The sequence below is a fragment of the Mustela putorius genome, unplaced genomic scaffold (genome assembly GCF_011764305.1).
Source record: "Mustela putorius furo isolate JIRA1106 unplaced genomic scaffold, ASM1176430v1.1 tig00000596_pilon_pilon_pilon, whole genome shotgun sequence".
In the NCBI taxonomy this organism is placed as follows: Eukaryota; Metazoa; Chordata; class Mammalia; order Carnivora; family Mustelidae; genus Mustela; species Mustela putorius.
Window position 1 is genome coordinate 4,229,533 of NW_025421428.1, and position 22,070 is coordinate 4,251,602.

Consider the following 22,070-nt stretch of genomic DNA (forward strand, 5'->3'; position numbering starts at 1 on the left):
AGGAAGGGTCCTCAGCAATCAAGCCCCTCAGTAAAGAGCTAAGAAAGTCCAAATGTTGGAGCTGCTCAGGGATGCCACACGGAGTTCAATCGGTCCGCCTCGCTGACATCATGCACTCACACTATCAGGCTGTCGCAGGCCGACTCAGCAGGCTACCAAGACCGGAGGAGAGATTTCCCACCAACAAACCGCTGGTAGGATGAATGGGAAGATCCAAATCCCCAGGTGCTATGCACAGGGAGGGAGCACCATCTAAGCACGGCTTCACCAGCTTGCAAGAGGCTAGCAATGAACTTGGGGCAAGAACAACATGCAAAGCCTCCTAATGTACCTCCCACCCCCGCCCCCAACCCCCTCCGATGAAGCAGCCAGATTATGAGAGCACCAGAAATGGCCTTCTGTATCCGGAACTACTTTTAGCAACATGATCCTGTTTCTCTAAACTAATTAACATTGGTAACAAACATAAAAGCGTTTCTTCTGAATGCAACAGAGAAGCATACCACCCTGCTGGGAAGCAAGAAGCTGGGTGGCAAGAGGCCGTCAGGAACACATTCGGTGTGCGTGCTTACACTCCGGATGGCAAACACCATTTCCAACTAAGCCTCCCTCACATATTTGGCACCTGATACCGAGTGGTTTAAAAGCAATTGGCAAAATTTGCAGAGTCGCAAGGTTTTAAAGGATGAAATCTTCCTTTTTAGTTTTTATAGCTCTCTTTTTTAAAGGCAGCAAATCACAAGCACTCAGAAAATCACAGCATTTACAGGCCACAGCAGACTCTGGAGATGAACAAGTCACAGCCCAGAGAAGGGTGGGGAGCCCCAAAGTCCGGCTCAGGGCCCAGGACCCTAACTCCCAGCCTACGTCATCTCCTCTGTGGGCCGAGCTGCCTTTCCACGAGAAAGCTGTTCTTTTTCTTCATTTCCTCCTTCCTTCCTCCCTTCCAACCTTCCTTCCTCCCTCTCTTCTGATTTTATTTATTTACTTGGAGGGTGGGTAGAGAATGAGAGGGGGTAAGGGCAGAGGGAGAGGGAGAGAGAGAATCTCAAGCAGATGCCACACTGAACACAGAGCCCAAAGCAGAGCTTCATTGCAAGACCCTGAGATCATGACCTGAGCTGAAACCGAGAGTCAGATGCTTAATCCAACGAACCACCCAGGAGCCCCACAGTTCTTGCTTAAGGTCCCCATACCCACGCGTGGCAAAGAGGAGAAGTTCCTGAAAACCCATGGAACCCATTTTCATTTTGAGGCACAAATTGAACAAATGTTTTGCATCAGGGATTACCTTAATTAAACTATTTATATGAGCACCATTGATTTACTTTAATCTTGCTAAACTTCATTAAAATGTTCATTTACTCATGTAAATTCCTCTTGGCTCCCATATCTTAAAAAATAAAACACATATAATTTGCATGGAGGAAAACTGTATTCCCGGTATATGTCCATCTGTACGAATTATGGTGATAATAATAGTAATAATAATTACCATTGATTGAACTCTGCGCTCGGTGCTGTGACAGGCACTTTGTATAATGACAGCAATAAGGGTAATTGTCAAATAACTACCACTTACTATACTTATGTCCAGTCATTATGCTACAGATTCATGTATTTTTATTCATTTAACAATCACAATAATTCCATTAAAAGCACTTATTGTTACTATTCCTCGCACTTTAAAGATGAAGAAACCGAGACTGAGAAGTTAAGTAATGGTCCCATGTTTCACAGTGGGCAAGAGGAAAGGTAAGTCAAGATTCAGACCCAGACCCCCTGGATTCGAGAACCTTTGTTGCCCACCTATATACAACACTATCCCTCCATTTATGAAAAAGCATGGCTCCAGCTTCCATTGCCAGCAAGGACATTTGCAGATCCAAGGACAAACTAAATGCGGTGAAAACGACCTGTCCTCTATACATGTCTTAGACTCCTCCACGGTTTAGGACAAAGTAACTTTACCACCAAATCCCTGGAAGACAAGTACAGCTCATGGCCCCGGGGATAATCAGATAATGCCAAAACGGATCAGAACTACGAAGACATTTGGGAGTGAAATACAACTTGTCTATTGTATTTTTTAAAAAATACATTTAAAACTATTCACAAGGCCAGAAAGCATTCATTTCCATCTGAGATAATGAAATGGCTAAAATCTGCAACCTGCTGTATTTACTGATCGTGAACAGTGCAGTCCTAGGAGGACCTAAGTTCGAATCAGGGGCCCCATAGCTGTCATGTTACAGCGCAAAACCAAATAAATGAGACAGAAATGTTGCTGTTGCCTAGAGAAAAAATTTTCCCCACCACTTGCTCTGCTGCAGAGGAAGTCTCAAATTAAGAATGCATCTAGGACTTGGCCTGCAAACCAGCCGGAAGAGGAGGAAGAGAGGAAGAAATCTGCAACGTTTCCCCCTCGTTGGAAGATCATTTCCAAGGGGGTGGCTTGTGCCTTCAAAGTTAGATTTTATAATCATTTCATATTGACCCAACCTATGAAGCCAGCACAGAAAGGCAGGGAAAGGAAACATTAATTAAAACGTGAAATTATGCAGTGTCTCTGCTTTGCCTTTTCAATTCTGTGGTCGCTACACCCATGAGTAAGGGTTGTGTTATTGGCCAAGTGTCTCCAGTGGCCTCCTTCCCCATCTCTTTTGCATAAGGACAGTCCTCCTAGCTACCCAACTGAGAGCACAGTGCCAAACCCCAGCCGGGGCCAAGGGGCTGCTGCCCACAGTGCTCAGATGGCCCGGGATGGACACAGGCCCGGGGCTGCCAGGCAAGTGCTTCTCAAAGAATTGTGTTGTGCCTGGCCCAGTGGCATCTGTATTACCCGGGACCCTGTAATGCAGAACAGTCAGAACGCTGGGGGTGGGGCTCAGCCATTTGGCCTCTAACACCCCCTCCCCCCGCAGCCACACCCACACACAGGTTGGGTGGGGGGTATCTCACAGGCTGCTCAAGTTCAGGAACCATCCGTGCACAGCCTGCGCAGCCTTGCCCCTCTGCCTCTACTCAGTTATGGGCTCTCGGGGCCTGCATCTGAGGACTCTCTCCATCCAGCCCTACGGCCCATGCTGGCCGCAGCGGGGAGTGCATGAACAGACTCGGAAGCACAAGCAGAAGGGGGCCTGGTGTGGGGGGGGGGCTTGCTGACTCAGACCCAGAGTCTGATGCCCAGCTGTGCCATCCCGGCTGCCACGCTGGCATTCGAACAGGGCCGCGGTTCTATCTCAAACTCCAGGCTCCATGGCTGAAGCATGGTCACTGCCACTGTCACTGTCACTGCCACTCTCCTCCTACGGCCAGCTCCCAGGGGAGGCACTAGGGCTCTCAGTCCTCCCTCAGGTTGGCTGGATAGCTTGAAGTCAGGAGGCTCCTCCCGCCAGCGCCCGAGGACTCCACCACCGCTCCCTGCCGTGGACCTCCACTGCCGTGGAAATGAGAACATGGACCCAGATTACAATTTGGGCTACTGGCCCCGTCCTGCCCCTCCACAGCCCCTTCCCATTTCCCCCAGTTTCCTGGTTTTGCTCCTTCCTCTTAGCCTGCCACTGAGACCCCAGAAGAGCCCATGGCCAAGCATCCCTGAGATAACTAAGCACCCCCACGTAAGAATCTTACAAAAGATACTGCACTCAGAGCTGGCCAGCAGCCCCTGGGCTCTCCACTGGAGAGGCTCCTGCTTTGGCCCAGCTCTGGTAGCTCCCCTCCTTGTGGAGTAAGGTGTCCTCTAGGCCAAGCGGACGTGCCCACATGGGGTCTGTGCCGCACACCTTCTCGTACGCAGAACCCTGGTGTTCCCTCCTTAATGGCCAAGTACATCCTTTCAAGGGCAAAGGGTGCTCCTGGTGTGCTCTCCCTAGATATGATGAATAGCTGATTGAGACGCTCGGGGTGCAGGTTGGTGCGGACAGAGCTTAGGCACGTGACCTGGAGAATCTCCCCACCCCTTGCAATGGCGGATGGAGTCAGGAGTGGGAAGAGGAGGAGGGGCTGGTGGGAGGCTCGGATATCAGCGTGTCCTCTCCCTCACGCGCCACTAACGTCTAGGGCAAGCTTCCATGCAGCCTGGCGACAGCTGAATCAGGTAACACGTGTCACATACTCAGTAGGAACTCAAGAGGTGCCGTGGAACCAGCGTACCCGGAGACCTGCTTTGGTCCCTATGGGATCCTCGCAGCTACCTGTTGTCCCATTGTGCAGAAGACACCGGGACTCGGAGAGGTCAGGCAACTTGCCCACAATCAGGAGACCCGGAACAGACCCCCTTCTGTCTGATCCCAGAGCTGGTGGTGCTCCTCCCTGCTGTGGCCAGTTAGTCTTGGCTTGAATACTTCCAGCTACATGGAACTCACGACTCCTTTGAGTCAACCTTTACCATTTCAGGCCAAGTAAGGTTGGTGTTTTTGATTTAGGAGTTTTTTCCCCTTGAGCTTAAATCAAGCTCTCTACGAATTTTCTCCGTGTTTCCTTGTTCTGCCCACTGGGGCCTGCAGGGTGTCTATCCCTCTCCCACACAACCACCTTATAAGCTAAAAATGCTCCTGCTGGCCCCTGGGGTCTTCTCTTCTCCTCCACCCTTTCCTCTGGGCGGGGGGATGTCCAGTCGCACTTCCCACCCAGGCCTCTAAGGACAGATTCTAGTCGCTCTCCCTCGTGGAGACTCGCAGAGGTCCCGGGGTGCAGAAGTGCACCTGTCTGGAGCCGGGGCCGGCGGGGGCGCCCACACAGGTAAACACGCCCATCGCTGCCCGTTCCGCCTCTGCCCTCCCCCACGCAGAGCCTCCCAAACCCCAGGCCTGTGGAACGTCGCCTGGTCTCTCCGGGTGCTAACCTCTCCCCTTTCTTGAGTCCACCTTTGTCCTTACCTCTCACATCCCACTCATCCCGAATCCTACCCCCGCATCCTCCTAAATACCTTTCCCTCCGTCCCCATCACAGCCAGCCAGTCCACACAACCACCGTGTCAAACCTCTCAGCGCCCCACGCCATCCCCCCCTCGCCCCAGTCCGGTTTTCCCACTGCGGCGGAACCCCACCATGCCGCCCGGCTATTGAAGACATTGCTGTTTTCAACGTGGGGCCCAACCCAGTAGTTCCGGCTACATCTGGCCCCTGTCTCCTGACTCCTTCCCTGCTCACACACTATGATCCCGCCAAGCAGGCCGCCCCAATTTCACCTTATGCAGGGTAGTGCATAAGACAGATGTGTGCACTTACAGAGAAAGTCCGGCCCTTACTGGACCACCACCCGGATGAAGAACCAGAGCACGGCCGAGGTCTCTGTCCCCAACTCTGCCCCTCTCGGGTCACACCTTGTCTCCCTACCCCTGCCCAGAAGCAGCTCTCTGAAACTTTCACAACCTGTCCTTGCTTTTCTTTAGGCTTTTGCCACTTAGGGTTACATCTCTACCAAATAAAGTTGAGTTTTGCCTGTTTTAAATTTTATTTTGTTGGAACCCTACTGCAGATACAACTTTGTTCAATGTCCACACTGACGTGCGGAGCTGTGGTTCACACAGAGTACTCCGAGGAGTGAATATCCGTGATGGGTGTATTTTTCTGTTCGGAGACAGTGTGGAGCTGTTTCAGGCTTGGAGCTTTTATGAGTCACGCAGCTGGAGTTCTGGACTCCTTTCTGTGCCCCGAGAGCCCCGTGCTCTCCTGCCCTGGGGTCCTCATGGGGACTTGTATTCTCTGCCCGGGCTCCTCTCACTGCCTCCTTCCTGCTCATGGTGCTGCCGGGGCTCCCACCGTACCCTGCACCGCACAGAGGCTCGGGGGCGCCCCTGACCCAGCCTCCAGCACGGGGCCACGTGGAACAATCCCTCGCCACTCACTCATTCATGCACACGTGTATGCACTCGTGCCTGTGTCGGCAGCTTCTCCAGACTGGCCTCTGGTGCTGCAGAGGCGTGGACTGTCCGGAGAAGAAAGCGATCCTCTCCAGGCAAATGCAGATACCCACCCCGGCCCGGAGTGCACACACTGAGCCCCTGAGCCTCGCTGCGGCTGGGAGCGCCCCAGAGGGGGATGAGGTTGGGGGTGGGTCCCATGGTTCTGAGCTGCTTGGGTTCCACCTCTTCCCACCCCCTCACATTAACCTATGTGGGGAGGGTTGCCTGGGGCTCTATTGCTATTGAAAGCGAAGGAAAAAATGGAAATTGAACAAAGGAATGAAACCAATTGGAGAATATTGCCCACCATTTGGTGTGATATCCAAGGGCTTTCAAATGAGGACTAAAACTGGCTTTAATTTTGATCTTTCATTTCTTTTAATCTAGCAGATAATTAGAGGGAAATCAAATCCATCCTCACAGCCAAAGATTAACCCGTCACTGCTGGAGCTCCCTTCCCACTTACTTTGCCCACCTCTTCCTTCGCACTGTTTTTCCCTTAAAAAAAGAAAGTCCCCAGGTTACACAAATTGTTTGGCTTATTTAAATACACTCGGATTGGACATTTCCCGAGACAAATAGTCTTTAGGGATAAGCAGCATGTTTCTCTCCCCCCGAAATTAAGAAGTTCTCATTGCTCTGTAGCTTTAGGAACAACCTATTGCAAACTCCCTGTTACAGAAGGAGAAACCGAAGGACAGAAAGGGGAGGAAGTTCTGTCCCGTTTTCAGCTGTCAGCCACGGGGCCTGGATTCAGCCCGGCGCCCACTCTCACCCGCTGGGTCGCCCACCTGTGCATTCAAAACACGAGCGGGTCTCCTATTCCCACTTCCTCGGGGGCTCCCTCCAGGCTAAGACAACATCCTGCACTGCACACAGAGCTTTAAGCACAAGACGCTGGAAATAAACGAAACATTCCCCAACACGGAGGCCGGCTCTGACTCAGCCATTGATGCCGGCGATGCTGCTCACAGAGCTCCGGACACGAAGGGGAAATCGCTGTCACGTACAAAGGAGAAAAATAAAAACAGCACGCAGAAATGATATAGATCGTGCGGCCTCCGCTACAAAATGAAAGAGAAGAACATACTATTTTTATGAACTATAAGGTTAATGAAGGTTAACTCCTGGGTGCTTGAATTTGAAGGAGGTTTTTCTTACATGCTATACACTTTTCAGTATGTTCCAATTTTTTTTTTTAATAAGAAGCGTATACTACTTTTATACTGAGGAGAAAATTAATAGGAAGTGTGTTGAAGAGAAGACTCTGATGTTTCCATCTCACAGGGCCCTTCTGGAAGCATGCCTGGCGGTCCTGGACAGCCATGACACTCCCCAGCCCTGCCCCCTACCTACCTCCATCCTTCCTCCCCAAAACTAGTTTCTGTTTTCTCACCAGACCCAACCTAAGGGAACATAAGCCCTACCTCCCTCAAGAAGGTGGCCTTGACCACTCCAGGCCAGCTATCAGCAGAACCATTGGAAACTGCCATTCTTGTAGGTCCCCCAAAAAGGTCGGATATCAACCATTTCATGGGGTTCCACCTAATCCGTGGCTCACCCTGCCTTCTTCTGAACTTCCCACAGGTTCTCAGTCTGGGACGCACAGCCACATGCAAAGAAGTTTCTGTCAGGTCTGTTCTCTCTTGTGTCACATGTAGATCCTGCTGTGTGTCGGCGTTCTCCACACACTGGTTCCCATTTTAGTCACTCCGGTGTGGAGCATTACGGGAAAGGAAGTAGCCACCTAGCCGGCCACAGAGCTTCCTCAGAGGAGACAACCCATCACTCAGATGCACTCCTGTTCTGTACTTAAAGACGACAAGCCGCGTCCCTGCCCAGTGTTTACCTGAGCCCACCCAGGTAATGATACGATGATGCCCTGTGGGCTCACATCTCCTCCGTGTACTAAATAGCTTCACCTCCATTCTCTCTCAGGGCCCGAGCTCCGCAGACCTGGCATCCCCTTGCTTCCATTCTTGTTTTTGTTTCTGATGAGGAAACCAGGTGCAGGAAAAGTACAGTGACTCATCCGAGGCCAAGAAGAGCCGGTACCAAAACCTCGTTCTCCCGAACCCAGGCCACACTGTCTCTTTCCAAAAAGCTAACAGCTCCTCATTTAAAAGCCCGTGAACATTTAAGGCTCACTGAAGCAACTCCAATAAGGAGATTTCCAAATACATTCGCCACCCCGACTACTACCTGGAAGGATTCTGGAAGGGCCCCCACAGAATTCCGTGTCACCCCATAATGGTGCCTGACTGGCCATATGCTTGTCTAGTGTCTCGTCTGCTCCTGGCAGAGAGGACAGCGGGGCTGCCTGCGGGTGGAGAGGCCCGGCTCCTGTCTAATGGTCTCCGAAATGACACTCTCACTCAGCTCAGGAAATCCCACCTTCCCCATAAGTCTCGGAAATGCCTCCTGCTCAACCAACTTCATCCGAAAGAGGCTTTTACTGGTAACTTCTGACTTAATGTTTAAACACTTCCAAATGGAAGAGAGTTGTCTGGTTTTATTTCTGGCCCATAACATAATGCACTTATCATTAGTCATTTCCTGTCTGTTCTTACTTGAAAATGCGTGCACATTTTTCTAGTTTGCTGACTGCCATCCAAAATGGGAGACGTTTCGAGGCACAGAGGGCACGCTGTATCCTGAAGCCACAACACCGAACCGTGGACAAACTGCTCCGGCTCGCTGTGGCCTCTGACGATAATAGGACTGCGGGGGTCCTCAACTTCCTGAACGTGATGGAATGCCTGGCCTTCTCTCCAGGAAAAAATACACAGATACACAAAATGTTGTGTAGTTAATGGGATTGAGAACAAGCTTTAACTCTCTTAGCCTGCGTTCAAGGCCATGCCCCTCTGGCCTCTGGGTCTTCAGCTACTTCCCCAGCAGCACCTCCCCTCTGCGAATCCACTCCACACACCTGCCTCTCGAGGGGACTCGAACTCCTTAATTTCCCCCAACAGCGACTTTGTTTCCTCCACCGCGGATGTCTTTCCACTGGTGTGTTTCTCAAATATTACTCTTCCTTTAAAGCTCAGTTCAAATGCCCTCTCCTCTTTGCCAGAATTTTTTCTTTAACTCTTCTTATCAGTAAATACTCTTTCCTTACATTTTCCTCCCTTGGCCATCTGTCTCTCCCTTTAGGCACTTTGCACTTTCTATCCTACAGATTTATTTATGTGTGTGGGTCTTGTCTCCCCCGTGGGCCTGTGAGCTAATTCAGTTCTGAAAGACTTCTCCCTGGCACACAGTAGTAAGTCTGTAAATACTCTAAAAGCCAAGAGCGGGGGTTCTCTAATCCTCACAGGGTGTCAATGACATGCAAATAAATATGCAAATACTTGTCTCTCTCTGACCCAGACTCCTGATTTATGTGAAGTCTTCAAAGGTGCTTGGTGTCCCTGTGTGCTGATCTATAGGGTGTTGCTACACAGGGATCCCTAGGAATCAGTGAAACCCAGAATTTCAGCAAATGTCAGTTGTGCCAACATGGATGGGCCATTGGGCGGGACGGTTCCGTGACTGTTCAGATGACTGTTGGTGACAGAGCTCTCTGGTGAGGAAGATGGCGTCCCGCACTTAAGAAGGTTTGGTCCAGACATTTCAGGAGTCTCTCTTCCCTGCCACTGAGGGGATTTCAGTAGGATATACTGCCAGTTTAAGTGGCAGGGGTCTGGGCTTGGAGGACCTCTGGCTCGTGTGTTTTTGGTACTCTTTGCCAGGACAGGTCAGAATGACATTCTTTGGTATTGTACAAGCCCCAGCAGTGAAAGTGAGCCATGGGGAGATTCCTTGGTCTCATTTCTCTTAGAATGTTCCACCTTTATTCCAGATTCTATGTAGAATCAACCTACTTTGGGGATTCACTTAATTTATTGACTCCAAACATAGTGCAGGAATCCGAGGGATATGCCTGGACTCAAGGTGGGAAGAAAAGCCCGAGCTCCCAGTGAAGCTTTCGGAGGACAAACCTCTCTGAATCAGGGCAAAAGCCACTGTGCCCAGCCTGACTCCTCCCTTTATAATCCACCGGGTTGTTGCTGTGGTAGGAAGTAAGCAAAACTGGGAGAAGATGGTCAGATGCTGCTGTGGGGAAAGGGGTTTCCATGTCTTATAGAAACTATGTTCCAAAATACACATTTCTGAATAAGAGATGGGCCGGGCCCTCTACACCACAGCTCACGGACACTACGTGGTAGCACAATGTTGAAAAAGTCACCTCCAATTCCTCCAAGCCTGTCTCTGGCTTCACTTACGCTTCTCTGGGGTCCACTGTCCCTAATCCTAACCCTAACCGTAGCCCTTAGGCTATGCTTCCTGGGAAAGCCACTCGGTTACCAGAAATACCTACATTCAGAAAGAGGAGAAAAAGGCCAGGAAGATGGCTCCCCAGAGGAGACCGACCTTCCACAAATGAATCAATTGATGGGACAATCACTTTGTTTTCTAAATAATCAGGGAATGCCATTTGTTTACTTCTGCTTTGGATAGGAGTTTTTAAAAAGACAGACTTAGGCCTCCCAAGTCCCTTAAGGAAAGGAAAAGTCTCCACTGATTTTCCTGATTTTTTTCCTCCTTATCTTACGAGCTTAGTTTTGAATCCAAGGCAAAGCTGGAGGTCCATGGAGCAACGGGGCAACGCGAAGTGGACGCTGGTGTCGAAGTCAGGAACCCAGAATCCGGTCCCCACGCTGCCTCCGACTAGCTCTGTGACTTTGTCGTTTAGGTTTTGTCTTGCATGATCCCGTGTGCAGAACCGTCATGTACATGACTCAGATGGGCTGTCTCGGTCGCTGGGGAATGCTTGTCACCATGAACAGAACTTCAAGGCCTGACTGGCCACCTGGTGGGCCTAAGAACTGGCATTTGTCTAATGTCTTCAGACATCATGAGGCTCTCCCCTAGGCTTCACTCCATGTGGTGACCATGACAATCCAGCCCAGGAGATCGCTCGACCCCCATGTTAGAGACCAGATCAGAAAGCAGGGTGTCTTGGCCAAGCTCATAGTACAGTGATCAAAGGTTGAAAACCTACCCCCTTCCCCAGGCCAGACTGATGCCATACCTGTGCCCCACATGGACACTTGCTTCTCCTCTGCAGGGACCTTTAGGAGGGAGAGTCCTGGCCAGGGAGCTGCCTGGCATGATGGTTTCTTTTCTTTTTCTTTTTCTTTTTTGTAAGATTTATTTTTTTATTTATTTGACAGACAGAGATCACAAGTAGGCAGAGATGCAGGCAGAGAGAGAGGAGGAAGCAAGCTCCCCGCTAAGCAGAGAGCCCGATGTGGAGCTCAATCCCAGGACCCTGAGATCATGACTTGACCCGAAGGCAGAGGCTTAACCCACTGAGCCAGCGAGGCGCCCAATGGCATGATGGTCTCTAAGAACCCTTCCGATTCTCACCATCTGTACTTCTCCCAATAAAATGAGGGGATGGAACTAAACTGGGAATTTTAAAAATTTCTTGTAGCAGGAAAGATTCTTTGTTCTCAAATGAAACCTACAGAACGCTGAAATATAAAAGAGTTCATTGCTTCCACCCAAATGTCTATGGAGTGACAGATGGATAATAAAATATGGTATATCCATATAATGGAATATTATTTGGTCAGAAAAAGGAATAAAGCACCAATATGTGTTTCAGCACGGGTGAACTTCAAAAACACACTAAGTGATGGGGCACTTGGGTGGCTCAGTGGGTTAAAGCCTCTGCCTTCGGCTGGGATCATGATCCCAGGGTCCTGGGATCGAGCCCCACATTGGACTCTCTGCTCCGCGGACAGCCTGCTATCTCCTCTCTCTCTGCCTTCCTCTCTGCCTACTTGTGATCGCTGTCTGTCAAATAAACAAATAAAATCTTAAAAAAAATACCACTCAGTGAAAGCAGACACAAATATTGCATACTGTATGATTCTACTTATATGAAGTATTTAGCATAAATATAGCCAGAGGCAGAGAGTAGGTTGGTAGAGGTAGAAATGAGGAGTGGCTATTTCATGGGTACAGGGTTTCCTTTTGGGGTGACAAAACATTTCGGAACTAGATAGTGGTGCTTATTGCATAACTCTGTGAATATACTAAATGCTATGGAATTTAAATACCTAATTTTATAGTATGTGAATGTTACCACCATATATGTGTGTGTACAGATGTGTACAGATACACGACATTTCCAGAGTCCCACCCCATGAGCCTCCCCTTCCCCCTGTCCCTTCAGTGCCTCCGAAGAACCCTACCATGTAAATCAGAGTCACTAGATATTATAAAACGTTATCTTAGTTCTCAAGAGCTCTCATATGGTAGCTATTTTATTCCTTCAGGGGCCAAATGTATTTTCTCCCAATCCGACAAAGAAATATGCCTGGAACAGTGACATCTTGCTCCTTGGAAACAGAATGTTCCATTGGCAACCAGCTCCCATGTCATTTCTAGTCCATAGTGATCCAGCAGCCTCAGTTTTAGGATACGTCTCTGGTTTTCAACTCAAAATTCTACTTTAAGTATACCAGAAAATATAATGATAGCTAAACCTTGTTTTTGTTTTCTCATACTCTACTAGAGAATTTTATTGTTGAGTAGTGAGCTAAGCATTTAAGTAGCTACTATTTACCAATCGGTTTCCTGTTTCATTTAAATGTCATTTAATAGAAAAGGACACCGAGGCTCACCCAGCTCCTCCACATCCCCAAGGTCAGAACTTGAATCTGGTGTCTCTGGGCTCAAGAGAGAGCCTCCCGCTATGCCAAGATGGGTACCAGCAGTCACGGGTTCCCGTTCCCGGGGAAGGCATGAGGACAGCTTTCAGTCCCGCCAGGAAACCGACCCTAGCCCGTAAGTCCCCGAGGAGTGTGAAGAGGCCCAGGCACGGACATGAGCCCCCTCTGCAACTTCCTGAGGACATTCAGAGGCATGAAGAGGTCAGGACACCTATCTACTGTTTGTCTTCAATCTGTATGGAGAGAGTGAGGACCCACCTCACGGTACTCAACAAGGAACTAGGGAGGGACACTTTAGACCCTCTTTGGCTAAAGACGTGTAGTAAAAGGCAAGGGTCATCAATTGTTTTTAAAGGATTAGGTCAGATCCTATTTAAACACAAGACACGGGGTGCCTGGGTAGCTCAGTGGGTTAAAGCCTCTGCCTTCGGCTCAGGTCATGATCCCAGGGTCCTGGGATGGAGCCCCACTTCAGGCTTTCTGCTCAACAGGGAACCTGCTTCGTCCTCTCTCTGACTGTCTCTCTGCCTACTTGTAATCTGTGTTTATCAAATAAATAAATAAAATCTTTTTAAAAAATAAATAAATAAACACAAGACACTCTGGTTTCTAAAGCTGCCTCCCAGCCCAGAAGTCTCTGTGATGACGTTTCCTGCAGCCAGAACCACGTGGTTTCAGCTTTGGGCACTTACGATTCAGTACTACTACCCTGGGCACTTTCCGTGGGCATAAATATGGTGCTCTTTCAAGTTATTCTGATACATTTCTACACAGGGGAGTTGAGGATAATTTTAGCCTTTTTATCTGCATGATAAAATTACCAAAATGGTAATAATTATTCTTTACATAAATGCACTTTACAGATTACAAAGTGCTTTCATAGAGAATCATTGTTGGGTTTTTTTTTTTTTTTAAGGTGAAATTTAGGGAAATTATCGGTAAATGACATTTGGCTATTAATATGCACTGTTATGTTAACAGGTAAGAATAGAGGGAGATAGAAGGGTTTTATATTAGAATCAAGGTCAGGTTCTAAAAGTTTCAACTGTTCCTGGTTATCAATTAAAAAAAAAAAAAAAAGGCAACACGCCTTCCTTTAAAACCAGGTTCTGCTACTTAGATTGATAAGTTGTGAATGGCTTTCTCATCCTGGTCCTGTGCCCCATTGCTACTCAATTTTCAATCTACAGCTCTCAAAGATGATCCAGAATGCCAGGTGTAGGAAAAGCAAAACCACTAAACCAAGGAAAAGAAAGCTAATTGTGTTTTGATACCGTTTAATGTGAAAATACAGTGATTCTCTTATATCCCTTCCTATCTTTGGCAGCCACACAATGGCTTTCGAATTTGTTGCCACCAACAAAATCAGAGAGCTCGTGTGTCAAGGTCATCTTTAAAGAGTTGCTCTAATGTGCCACACTGACATGGGGCAGCCCCCCGCACTTCCCCAGAGTGCCGTAGGTCTCTGGAGGACTCATCTCCATCACGGAGATCAATAACCCTTGGAGAGTCTATTTTCAAGGAATGAGGTTTATTGCAATTAATCTCACCAAACTGCCAACAACCTGCCTGGTCGCGCTCCCTGCCGCTATGCTATGGGAGCCACGCTGGGCGTGCACAGGACCCAAGAGGATGCCACTTTGCAGCTTTAATTGGTGGGACCCGTGCCTTGCAGGACGGGCCCTGTGGACAGCAGGTGAACCTTCTCAGACAAGTCCCGCCAACAGTGGCACTCTGCAGTGGAGAACACTCGGGAGGGGCACTCAGCCGAGCTGGCACCATCCAACCCGACTCAGCATTAAGATCAACACTCCTCTAGAGCGACAATTCCGGCGGGGCAGCGGCACTCCACCTCTGGGTCCCCCTAGGGGACCCAGAAGACTCATGCAGCCAGGCCTCCAGTTCAGGCTAATTAAAACCAGTGTCTCTAGAAGTGGGGGCCCTCACACCGGTATTTATGAAAGCTCTCCAGATGGTTCTAATGCGCAGCCAAGGGAGAAGCTCCATCGCAGAATATTCTAACGGTATCTCGGCATGAGCCCAGTTGGTGAGGCGCTGCGGTGCGGGAACCTGCAGGACACGCCTGGCTTAGGAAGGGGAAGCCAGTGTTCCTTGCAGTCTTGAACCTTGCAGCTGACAAGAGCTGCATTTGCGAGCATTTAGGTCAATCTGATTTGCCGGGGGTGGGGAGGGGTGGCGGGTAAAGAATGCTATTTGAAATGCTTGTCTTTGATTTTTCTGCCTCAAACAAGCGTAACGATATTTACTCAACCCATACTTTGTGAGAGCCAGGAACTTGGCAAAAACGTAACAAACAAAATGCCCAAATGAGATGCCATTCATTTCAGGGGTGATCCCCGGAGGAAGGAGCGGGGCATGTACTCCCACCAGCATTCGCGCCTTGGTTATGCGCCCTGGGGTGGGTGGAATGAAGGGGAATTATAATTGCCATAAAGATGAGAGAACTTCAGAACTTCCTTAATGTGGCGCTGTGAATGTTGAAACAAAAAGCTTATAATGCCAGAGTGTAAACATCACAAAGAAGGTAAAAAGAAAATGATCTTTATCACGTTCAAGTGACCTGTGGTCTCTCCCTAGGCTTGAGCATTTCCAAGAGAAGCACTCTGTGAACAATGGTGGGCAAGGGGGGAATGGGGGTTTTTGGAAGAGAATCTCCAGATTCAAATAACAATCAGCTAAAAATTCATAGCTGAATCCCAAATGTCGGATTCATATACAAGTCTCCACCTCCTGATTTTAAGTCACCGTATTTGGAGGCAATGACCATAAATGAAAATAGGATGGGTTAGACGGTTTCACAGGTACATCTCACCATGCTACGATGTTCCAAGAACCGAGTGGCTAGGACACAGGGAGCAGAGTTGATAGAAATGAATGATATAAAAAATACTTACTGGTTCTCTCTTTTGTTCTTAAGTGGGTCCATGAGGCGTAGCGTGTCTCTGATCACAGCCACCTTCACTTCCTCGTCGACAAGGCTGGGGACATTTTCGAACACCCCTGGAGAAAGCTTGAATGGGTAAGGATTCCGTGTTACGGCGGAGGGAGTGACTTGGTACCAAGAGCCTATCCTCACCAGCTCTACTGGCTGTGCTGTTAGGTTTTGCTCATATCAGTCTGTAGAGGAGAATTTTTTAAAAGGCTCCCTTCATGCTACTTTTACAATGGCAATTTCCTTTAACAAATCCGCAAAAGACATAAAGGGGAAAACGTACATAAAGAACACTAGGTTTATCTAACCATCAAAATCATCCATGCTCGGTGTAGAAAACTTGGAAATATAGACGGGGCTGAGAAAATTAAAAGAACCCAAAACCCAATATTAGTATTGGGTGTATTTCCTTCCAGTCTTTTTTATGAGTTTTTTTTTTTAAGGGGGGGGAAGAAAAATAAAACCACTGTTAAATTGTACTATTTATCTTAGTGACTCGAGTATGTCGACATGGCTAAATCATATTCATAGAATTTCAATTAGCTCATCTCCTGAGGCTAACTAATTAGTTCATGTCAAAACTGATGGAAAGGCTCAGCTGCTTCTGTGTCTGCAGACCTTAAAATCGCGAAGAACGGCATGCTGGGAAGTTACCATGGGTCGGAAAGGTCTTATATTTATAGACGCTGCTCAGAGCTCCACCAAGCTGAAATTATTCAGACTTGGGCAGAAGTTTGCTGGGCCAGGCTGAGGATATTGAATCTCGTTGAGCCAAGCAAGCACCAGCGGCGGTCGGGCAACATATTCAAGGAGACAGTCCCAGTACTTACTTCTTGCTCGTGCTCGATTCTCATACTGGGGTTCGCGTTTACTTCAAGTAGGATAGGCTTCAGGTTTTTCATCAGAAGAATGTCAAAGCCTAGAATCTGGGCCGGATAAACAGAATTCAGGATTACTCCCTCCAGCTCCAATTTCTTTTCAAGAAGTAGGCTCATTAAGAGGACGGTAAATTTGAACCTTGCCCCCACCTTGGGCCTGGACCCTGGCTTCTCTTGACCACTGCCTCTCTTCCTCTGGGTGGACTTGTCAGGCCACATAGACAGCAGAGCATTTTACAGGAATCTTGATAATGGGACAAGTTCTCATAATGCATTTCAGCATTCTCAGTGACCTCTCTCTTCCTTAACAGGTTTTTTATTATGTTAAGGATCAGTAGTGCTCCATCAATTTCTCCCTCACCATCTGCTCTCCTCTATTAAGTTGCTCCTCAGCTAGATCTCAGAAAACCCAAGGCTACTTTTCTTAAGCTCAGCTGTACCTCAGTATCCCTGAAGGGCCCTAAGCACACACCTCCCCCAACCCACACGTGGGAGTCAGAAGCCATCAGAGTGGAACCCAGGCAAATGAACTTGGAAAAACAACTCCCCACCTGCCCAGGTGATTCTGATAGACCCTCTCAGCTAAGGAGAAGGGAATATTTATGAGGCACCGTTTACTATACAATGCACCGATTATGTAATATCCTACCATAATCTCACTTAATCTTCATGACAGCATATTTGAGGGAGGGATCCTGCTCTCCATTTTACAAAAGCAGAAGCTGATTCTCAGAAAGTCCAAAGGATTTCCCTAAAGACTGACCCCTCACCATTTACAAGATCCAGCGCAAGACGAAAATAAGGGACCCCTTGTTCCAAAAGTACTGACAATTGCACGATGGTGACCACAGAGCCTTAAACCAGGCACGGAGCCCTTCTGAGCCGGGAGCGCTGTGTCACTGCGCCCACACCCCAGGCTAACTCCAACACCATCTGTCCTTGACGCCTGCCCTTCCTTCCGGCGTGCCGCTTCAGGGCGGGCTGTCTTCTGGCTTCTTTCAGTTCCTCACAAGCCCTAGGATGGGGTGAGCCACCCTGAGCATCTCACTCCCTCTGCCTGGAACAACCCTTCCCCTACATGACTCCTCCTGATCCTTGAGATCCCGTGTTCTAATGAGATCCACACTCGAGCCATGAGGACGTCAGAGTCTCGGGAGGGCTCTCATTAACTCTGCAGATGAGAAGGTAGAAAGCTTCTAACAGAATTGATACAGTCCCAAAGTTTCCAAAAAATTAAGTGGAGAATAAAGGGGAGGAAAAGAAAAAGGGACAGCTGGTGTCCCCTCCTCTGTGGAGTCTGGAAGAAAAGATGAGGGGAAATTCATTTACTTGTCTCTGTAGAACGTGCATTCGTTAGATGGTAATTATGAAACTGTAGCTTCATCCTTATTAATGAAACCAAAGCCTGAATGACCATTTTCGGGGCTAATTCAAAATGAGGTTATTCTTCAGGGAAAGGCCATAAGGACGAGGAGTTGGAAAAAGTCATCCTGACTCTATTTTTCTTACCCCGGTCACGAGAAGAAAGGAATGGAAATTCGGTAGAAAATGTTACATGCATTATAGATCCGCTGAATAATAAATGACAAGTGGCTGTGAGTGATGAGCCCTTTAAGAGACGCCGGTGACATCATCAGTTTAACTTCAGACCTGGGCTGAGGCAAGTGGTGTTGATGAGGCTACAGCGAGCAGCGGGCTATGGGGCCCAGGTTTATCATCCTTAGTCACCGACTGCTTTTTCCTCCAACTCAGAAGCTTAGACTCACTCTTTGTCAGCCTGGTGGACGCTTCAATTCAATGCACAGTGGTTTCATGAAAATAAAGCTACAGAAAAGCCAGAGAAGGCAAAACCTGTCCGGCCATATTGACCTGCACCCACCAATGGTGTGGTATTTTCCAGAACCTATGCTTTGGTGCAGGCAGCTGAATATATAGGATCTTGTACGGAAATGCTTTGGAGTCAGAAAGACTGGGCTTCAATCCTACTTCTGTCTCTCATTCTAGGAGTGGTACTTAGCCTCACCAAACTTCATATCCCCCATCTGAAAAATGGGAGTCACGATAGCTGATTTGCAGGGTTAGCTGCTAATGGAAGCAAAAAGTATCTTGCCTTATAGGAGGTATCCCATATATGCTAGCTGCCTTTGCAGTTTCCTATGGATCCTACCACCAAGAAATGGCAGGACGTGGCTAACGGGGCTCATTTCAAATCCTAGTTCTGCCTTTAACTTGTGTAACTATAGGCAAGTTACTTAGCAGCTCTGAACCTGTTCCCCATCTGTAAAATGGGAATAAGAATAGTACTTAATTCATTCATGGAAAAAATATTTACTGAATGCTTTCCTATATCCCAGGAACTAATCTAGCTTCTAGAAATCGAGCAATGGACTAGACAAGTTCCCTCCCCTTATGGAGTTTTCATTCTAGTAGTGGGGGGACAGGACCAAATAAAGATAATGGTATGTAAAATATTTTGCACCGTGCCTGAAACACTGTAAGCATTTAAAGAAGGTCAGCTTTATTATATTTTTTTCACAAGTTCAAGGAAATACAATTTGGTTTCTTTTCAAAAGCGCAATGAAATGTGTTGCATCAGGAGATCTCAACAAGCAGAATAACAGACCCGAGAGGAGCTTAGAGTTGATCTAGTCATGAAACTCGGGCATGTTAGAGCTGGCAAAAAAATCAGGAATTTATTTGGTCCAGTGTTTTTCAAAATGGGGCTCTTTTCTGGGGAAGCACTGGGGAGGCCAGATCAAATTAACTTTTACCTATTTCATATACTGGGGACCCCAGAGAAAAAAGCCTTATATTTTTTTGAGAAACTATTGATCTAGTCTAACAGTCCCTTTATGCAGATCATAAACCTGCAGTTTAGAAAGGGGAAAACCTCTCTCTGGTTTGATGGCAGAGCAGGAATTGTCAAAAGGGGAGAAAGAGAGAGAGAAAGCGAGTGCTTTTCAATCACTGCCCCCTATGAGACTGGAGACAGCAATTACGGGTTGTACACTTCCTACTCCCAAGGAACTCTGGGGATTCCAAGCTCTCTGTCCTTCAGCCCTTCTAGAAGCCTCCAGAACAAACTGGGAACAAAAGGGCCCTGGGCCATTACTTGTAAACCACGCCAAGCCTCCAAGCTACCTTCCAATAAGAGGAGATTGTCTCTTGAGCCCTAGAACTACACATCCATCTGCATCCGCAGGAAACACAACTAGGAGGTTGGGTCTCCAATTTAGCATATTCCAAACTCACTAGCCTCTAAAATGGTCTCAGTGATCCCCACCTCCTGGTAATCTTGCCCTTGTAAAACCCCCTCCCCTTGTGTGCGAACTGCACCTAGTGACTTGTTTCTGAAAACAGCATAGGGCAGAAATGATGGGCTGTCACTTCCAATATTTAATTATAAAAAGACTGTGGCTTCCATCTTGGGATGCCTTCTCCTACTCTCTTGCTCACACACTCTGAGGGAAGCCAGCTGCTGTGTTGGGAACAGCCCTCTGGAGGTCCAGGTGACAGGAACCAATGTCTCCAGCCAACAGCTAGGGGGACCTGAGACCTAACCCCAGGCTCCTTCCCCAGTCAGAACTTGAGGTGACTACAGGCCTGGCCATCACGTTCACTGCAGCCTTTTGAGACACTGAACAAGAGGGAGTCCCCTAAGCCTAGGTTCCTGATCCACACAAACTGAGAGATAATAAATGTTTGTCAGTTCAAGCTGCTGAGTTTTGGGGAAATTGACTATGTAGCCATAGATCATTAATATACCTCCTTGCCCTAAAATTGACTCTGCCTCCTGTGCTCCTTATCCACCCAATTACACAAGTCAGAACTCTCTCCTTTATCTTTCATATCTAGCTGTTCACCAACTCCTGCTCAATGTATCTCCTGTACATCCTACCTCCTAAAGAACTTTCTGGAGCTGACCCGTCCTTACTGCTCCTGGCCTCCATTTGGTCTGCACCAGTTTTCACCTGGACTAATTTAATAGCCTCCCCATTTAGTTCCTGCTCTCCAACTCACCTCTCTAGATCATCTGGCACAAGGAGTTCCCAGGATATTTTTCTAAAATGTAGAGTTTTAACATTCCTCTGCCTAACATCCCTGCCTGCAGAATGAAGCCCCAGTTCCACGGCATATCCTACAAATTCCTCTACGACTTGCCATCGCTCTCTCATTCCAGCTTTATTTCCTCCGCCTCCCCTGCACATCTTGGGCTGTAATTGTGCTGAAGTATTAGTAATTTGAGGACTCTCTACTGCTCTCTGCCTTGATACTCTTCTGTCTGGAAGATGACTTTATTGACGAAGTATTTATTGAGCACCTATTAAATAACTAGGTATTGTTCTAGGCACTGGGGATAAAGCAGTGAATGAGACAAATGATGTTTTACTATCCTGCCCTCTTGAAGCTTACAGTCTAGTGAAGAGAGAGACCACAGTAAGTTAGTGATTAAGGCCACAAAGAGTGTGATATGGTGGGCAAGAGGGGAGGGTTGGTGGTTTAGAAGGATGACCAGGGAAGGTCTTGCCATCTCATTGTCTTCGGACTTCCACAGTTTCTGATGAGAATAACTTTTTCATTATTCTTTGTTCCTCTGAACATAATGTATCTTTTCTCTCTAGCTGCTTTTAAGATTTTTTTTTAATCATCACTGGTTTTCCACAATTTGATTATGATAAGCTTTGGTGTGTGTGTCCTTCTTGGAGTTTCTTAGACTTCTTGGATTGCAGATTTCTAGTTTTTATCAAATTTGGAAATTTGGGGCCATCTCTGCAAATATCTTTCTCTATTTTTCTTATCTCTTCTACTCAGGGAACTCCAATTACACATGTTAAAATACTTGATATTGTATCATAGATCAATGAGGGTCTGTTCACTTACATTTCCTGTCATTTTCTCTTTTCTGTTTCATTTTGAATAGATTCTATTGCTACGTCTTCAAGTTCACTGATCATTTCTTCTGTGGTATCTAATCTGCTAATCTCATTCAGTGAAATTTTCATCTCAGATTTTATATTTTCTTCTCTGGAATTCTTTTTAATAGCTTCCATCTCTCCTCTTCATTAAGCTCATATTCTCCTTTAAAATCTTGTGCACAATTATAATAGCTGTTTTAACATTCTTTTCCTACTAGTTTCATCATTTCTGATAATTCTGAGTCTGTGTGGATTTCCCCCCCGCTTGGTATGGGTTACCTTACCTGCTCTGTGGAATGTCTGGATGCTGGATGCTGGACAGGAAAGGATGCTGGATACTATGAATGTTATAACGCTGAGTATCTGGATTTCGTTTTCTTTTAAAAAGGGGTAGGCTTTTTGGTAGTTATTTGCAAATTAATTTGATACCACCAAGGTCTACTGTTTAAGCTCCACTAGGTTAGGTCTAGAGTAACCTTCATTCCAGGGATGATTTAGTCCATTAAGGCATAACTTCTCTGGAACCTCCACTGAATGCTCCCAGTGACCACCAAGGACTGTCCACACCAGCTACTCAGAGCGTGAGCATCTCTCCCTGTTCTGTGTGAGCCTGGGAGTTGTGCAGCTTATCAGTTCACTGGTCACTCTTTGCCCGACTGTATGCATCAACACTCATACCGAGGTGGC

General features: G+C 47.5%; 1 protein-coding gene across 6 annotated transcripts in view; it reads right to left on the reverse strand.

Moving 5' to 3' along the window:
• Window positions 1-22,070, reverse strand: part of TTLL11 (tubulin tyrosine ligase like 11) — a 230,512-nt gene that overhangs the window by 109,437 nt on the left and 99,005 nt on the right. For all 6 annotated transcript variants that reach the window (XM_045082352.1, XM_045082349.1, XM_045082348.1 and 3 more), the window contains 2 exons: window positions 16,420-16,515; window positions 15,552-15,667 (listed from right to left, as the gene is read on the reverse strand). In XM_045082352.1, coding sequence (XP_044938287.1) covers window positions 15,552-15,667; window positions 16,420-16,515 — 212 coding nt within the window. The remainder of the gene's footprint in view (window positions 1-15,551; window positions 15,668-16,419; window positions 16,516-22,070) is intronic.